This window comes from Ranitomeya imitator, chromosome 2 (genome assembly GCF_032444005.1).
Source record: "Ranitomeya imitator isolate aRanImi1 chromosome 2, aRanImi1.pri, whole genome shotgun sequence".
NCBI classification, from domain to species: Eukaryota; Metazoa; Chordata; class Amphibia; order Anura; family Dendrobatidae; genus Ranitomeya; species Ranitomeya imitator.
In genome coordinates this window covers 348,663,248-348,668,350 of record NC_091283.1, presented here as the reverse complement: position 1 = coordinate 348,668,350, position 5,103 = coordinate 348,663,248, and the positions used below count along the sequence as shown (strand labels likewise).

Sequence of the window (5,103 nt, the reverse complement as noted above, 5' to 3'; positions counted from 1 at the left end):
ACCCTTTCTGAAAATGGCTGCCAGAGCGTCCTGATTCCATCCAGTGAGCACAGACCATTTTCTAAATTTCTGACAGTAACTCTGCTGCTTCCTGACCCTGACACAGGGCCAACAGTGTTTTCTCAGCATGCTCTACAGAGTTAGGTTCGTCATACAATAATCCAAGCGATTGAAAAAATGCATCTACATTAAGCAATGCCGGTTTCCCTGACTCAAGAGAGAATGCCCAGTCCTGAGGATCACCACATAGCAAAGAAATAATAATCTTTACTTGCTGAGTGGGATCACCAGAGGAACGGGGTTTCAGAGCAAAAAACAATTTGCAATTATTTTTAAAGTTCAGAAACTTAGATCTATCCCCGTAAAACCAATCCGGAGTAGGAATTCTAGGCTCTAAGGCTGGGTTCACATTGCGCTAGGTGTGTCCGTCTAACGGACTCGTTTTTAAGTAGTAAAAACGCAATGTAACGCACATACTAACGCACCCATAGACTTGCATTGTCTAACGCATCGTGACGCATCCCTAAATTGGTATGCGTTTGTCACATAACGTTTTTTTTCTGACGGACCTTCAACGCGGCTTGCAGCGTTCTCGGGTCGGGCCAAGCTAACGCACTACTAACGGAAACGTTCATTCTGCCATAGAAGGCTATGGCAAACGCAGTCAGACGCAAATCATGAAAAATTTCCAAATAGGACCACACGTTTTAATAGCGTTTGAGGGTGGTCACATGTGTCATGTGACAGGAAATGTGATTTCGGCCATTAAAGGAGGAATATACCACCCACGCATTTACTGCACGTGACAGAGTGTTGCAATAGCTCTCCTGAAATGTAAGTACATTTCTATATATATATCTCAGTATACATCATGGGAGTCTGTAATGTCCTTCGGATGTGTGTGTACTAAACATGTATTGCTTTGTTGCACACAGATGTCGGATACAGATGTCACCAGCAGCGTGTCTGCGATTTTTTTCGTCACAGTCGGTAGGCTTGCACTTTAAAAAACCACTATAATGTTGTGTGAAACTCCATTGTATTGAGCTAGGCATAACAATCCTGTTTATTGTTTTATTGTGAATAGGAGTCTTCTGAGCCTGAGGCTGCTAGACCACCCCCCAAAAAACATGCTAAAAGCACAAAGGTACATAGCACACATGTTGAATTTTTCAGGCATAAATTTATTGATCCAATGAATGTTTACATTATTTAATGTTAAAAAATTTTTTTTTACATTTTACATACACAATAGGTTGTGGCACACGGAGGACACAAAAGAAAGAAGGTCCCTAGCCGTCTGTCGTCGCCACAACTGCCAGTGGGAAATATAAAATTAGAAATATTCTATCCAATATTTATCAACAATCTATCTATTCACTTTCTATCTACTATACCTATAAACTATCTATCGCTCCATCTATTTGTCTAGCTATATCTATGTATCTATCTATCTATATCTATGTATCTATATCTATCTATATCTATGTATCTATAAATCTATATATCTATATCTATCTATATCTATGTATCTATATCTATGTATCTATCTATTGCTATATCTATGTATCTATTTCTGTATATATGAATATGGCCATCCAGTGAAATTGACACTATCAACATAACTTTTTGTGTTTACATAGTCCAAGTCAGCGGCCAAAAAAAAAAAGGATTGTCGTTGACGAAGAGCCATTGACTATCCACAACGAGACACTGATCAACCTTGTGGAAGCCAACCCCTCCATATGGGACCAGAGCAACAGCTCCCACCATGACATCGTGAAGAACCGGAAGTTGTGGGATCAAATAATCTGTCACTTTGATCCCCGATACATGGAGAAGTCGACAACCTCAAAGAAAAAAATTGGTAAATATTGGTGACGTAACATCGGAAAATGTTAACCAAAAAAAAAAAAAAAAATTCTATCCTATCAGCCTATCCACTTGTTGTCTATCTCTCAATTATCAACTATCTGTACACTATATATCTATCTATCTATACACTAGTTCTAAACTATTTCTTAACTATCTATCTACTATCTATATGTCAACTATCCTAGCAAACTATGAACAATTTTTCCTATATCTTAAAACTATCTACTCTTTTTATATATACTGTATATATTTTTTTTTTTTTATTTAAAGCCGATGCTGTCCATACCCGTTGGAAGTCCATCCGCGATCGCTTTGTCCGTGACTACCGGAACAGTCAGAATGCACCAAGCGGATCCAGTGGTAAACGGGTGACCCCGTATGTGCATTACGACCAACTGCTCTTTCTTCAAAAAACATTGTCTCAGCGCTCGTAAGTACAAATAGGTCTGTGTGCGAGACAAAATTGTTTAAAGGAAACTAATTTACTTTTTTTTTTTGGGTTACAGCACGATATGCAGTACCGCTGCTCCTAGACCGACAGAGGAACTGGAGCCTTCTCCAGTGGAACCAACGCAACCTGAAGATGTGTCTGGCATCAGCGAGCCACGATCTGCGGATAGAAGCACTGTTGCTGCAGGTGTGAGTGCCCGGTTGCAATCACAGCGTGGACGCAAGCGAGCATCACAAAAAGACGAAGCTGATGCAATTATCGTGGATGGACTCCAACGGGTAGAGGACATGTGTCGCAGTGAGCTCAAAGACCTGAGGCGAGAAATTACCGAGCTGCAAGCACGCGAGTCTGTATACTCTGCTAATGAGTGAAAGCTACTTTTCTTATCCTATGTGCCTGTCGCTCAAAATATCCCGGCACATAGAAACCTTATGTTTAGACAAAGACTGAACGAGCTTCTAGAGGAATTTGTGGGCCCCCAGGAACCCGCTCCATCGGGAACAAGAAGAATGGACATGCCGGCCTACAACCCTCAATATAGAGGCCGGGGTGAAACGAGCGTGGAACCTCATAGACAATGTAGCAGTCCATCATATAGTTGGGCAGACAATACTCCCGTGCAGTACCAAAGTCTTTAGTACCGTTCACTGTCCCCAGCCAGGTGCAATTACCGCGTTGCAAGTTTTCTTTTTTTTTTTGTTATGTTTTTTGTTGTGAATTTCTATTTTCCTTTTTTTTCATCCCTATGGGATATCATATGTTAAACCTGTGTACCAACAGTTTGTTGGAAAAATCCATAAACATTTAGTAAACTGTTTCAAATTTAAGATTCTTGTATGACTTTAACTTTTAACACAACATAACTTTTTACACGACATAAGGTAACTTTTTACACGACATCAGGTTAAACAACTTTTTACACGACATAAGGTAACTTTTTACACTACGTAACTTTTTACACGACATAAGGTAACTTTTTACACGACATCAGGTTAAACAACTTTTTACTTTTTACACGACATAAGGTAACTTTTTACACTACGTAACTTTTTACACGACATCAGGTTAAACAACATAACTTTTTACACGACATCAGGAAGACCTTACAATATTTTCACACGTATCTGTCTTGCCATGGAACATGGCCTTCATGTGTGAAATAATGTGCAAATTGATCACGAATCCTCATTATTTGTGCTGTTGACCGAACTGCATTCGATTCAATGCTACTGAGGTTCGACTCGCAATCATCGGGGTCTACCACCTGGGGTTCATGTCTCGCCACAAAATTATGCAGACAGATGCACGCCTTCACAACACGGTCCACATTTTCTGGTTGCAGTTGCATGCAGGTTAGTAAAATCCGCCATTTTAATGTCAAAATCCCAAAGGCACACTCCACATAACGTCTAGCCCGGCTCAAGCGATAATTAAAAGTGCGCCTGCTGGAGTCTAGACTACGGCTTGAGTAGGGCTTGAGGAGATTTTGTCCTAGTTGGAAGGCCTCGTCACCAACTAAAACATAGGGCAAACTTGGGCCTTCGGTCCCCAGAAGAGGTCGTGATGAGGGTATGTTTAAACGTTGGCTGTACAAACATCGGCCCATGTTGGAGTCTCTGAATACTCTGGAATCGTTAGTCCGGCCATAAGCACCAATATCCACAGCAACAAAACGGTACCTGGCATCCACAATCGCCATCAATACTATAGAAAAGTATTTCTTATAGTTATAGTAGAGGGAACCACTATGCGCAGGTTTCTGAATCCGAATGTGCATTCCGTCCACGGCACCAATACAATTGGGGAAATTAGCCACATCCTCAAACTGTTGGGAAAGCGCTAGCCACATTTCTGATGTTGGTGTTGGTAGCACAAGTGGTTGCAAGTTGTTCCAAATGGCATCACAAGTTTCCCGAACCAGTTGACAAATTGTTGACTTCCCAAGTCTAAACTGATAATGCAGTGACGCAAAAGTTTCTCCGGTAGCCAGATATCTGTCGACATTCAAAAACAAAAAGCAAAAAAAATTAGGATTTTAATGATCATCTAATGGCTAGTTACAATAGAATATACAATTGCTAAATGAACATTAGGCCACACGATACCGAGATCTAGTCTTTGTCAATAGAATGATAAAAAAAATGTATAATTACCTCACAGTCACTACTAAACGTTGCTCCGCACTGATGCTTTCACGAAAAGTGCTGCGATGATGATGTATCTCATCCTTCACATGTGAGAGCAGAACATCAAAGGTCTCAATGGACATCCGTAGATAGCGTTGGAATTTGAAGGGATGATCCCGAAGCTGCACATACAGGGTGTGAAAGGCACCATATGTACTCCGCAAGAAATTCACTTCGTGGATCCAATATCTCCTTTGCGAACTACGCTTTCTCTGCCGAAGTCGCAACCGCATCAAGCGAAATCTGACGAGCTCAGACACAAACATCTTGCTAGCAGAAGTTCACTCAATGCTTTCAAAATGGAGAATGAGTCTGTGCCCACACCCGACAATGACAAAAGGGAAAAAAAAAAAAAAAACGAACAACTTTATTGACAGTGACAAACGGATACTTCGTAAACGGACATCAAAATGAAAAAACGCGATCACATGCGTTAACGCTAGCGTTACCGTGACGACGAATTTCACATATTTTTGCTCCTTTTCTGTACATGCGTTTAATGCCATGTACTTGACGCAATGTGAACCTAGCCTAAGGCCGGAGTCTGAACAACAAAATATTGAATATTCTGTATTCTTACAGCAAGCTGAT

At 40.7% G+C, this 5,103-nt stretch overlaps 1 protein-coding gene across 1 annotated transcript; it reads right to left on the bottom strand.

Annotated features, from left to right (window-relative positions):
• Nucleotides 1-2,693: 2,693 nt before the first annotated feature.
• Nucleotides 2,694-4,718, bottom strand: LOC138663743 (uncharacterized). The gene is made up of 2 exons (XM_069750073.1): nucleotides 4,480-4,718; nucleotides 2,694-4,320 (listed from the first exon to the last, which is right to left on the bottom strand). Exons 1-2 carry the CDS (start codon nucleotides 4,593-4,595, stop codon nucleotides 3,441-3,443), a joined length of 996 nt encoding a protein of 331 aa, XP_069606174.1. The 5' UTR covers nucleotides 4,596-4,718; the 3' UTR covers nucleotides 2,694-3,440.
• Nucleotides 4,719-5,103: the final 385 nt, after the last annotated feature.

Coding starts and splice junctions, on each gene's coding strand:
- LOC138663743 (XM_069750073.1), bottom strand. CDS start 4,595: ATGTCCATTGAGACCTTTGATGTTCTGCTCTCACATGTGAAGGATGAG. Junction 4,321..4,479: donor CGTTTAGTAGTGACTGTGAG/GTAATTATACAT, acceptor GAATGTCGACAG/ATATCTGGCTACCGGAGAAA.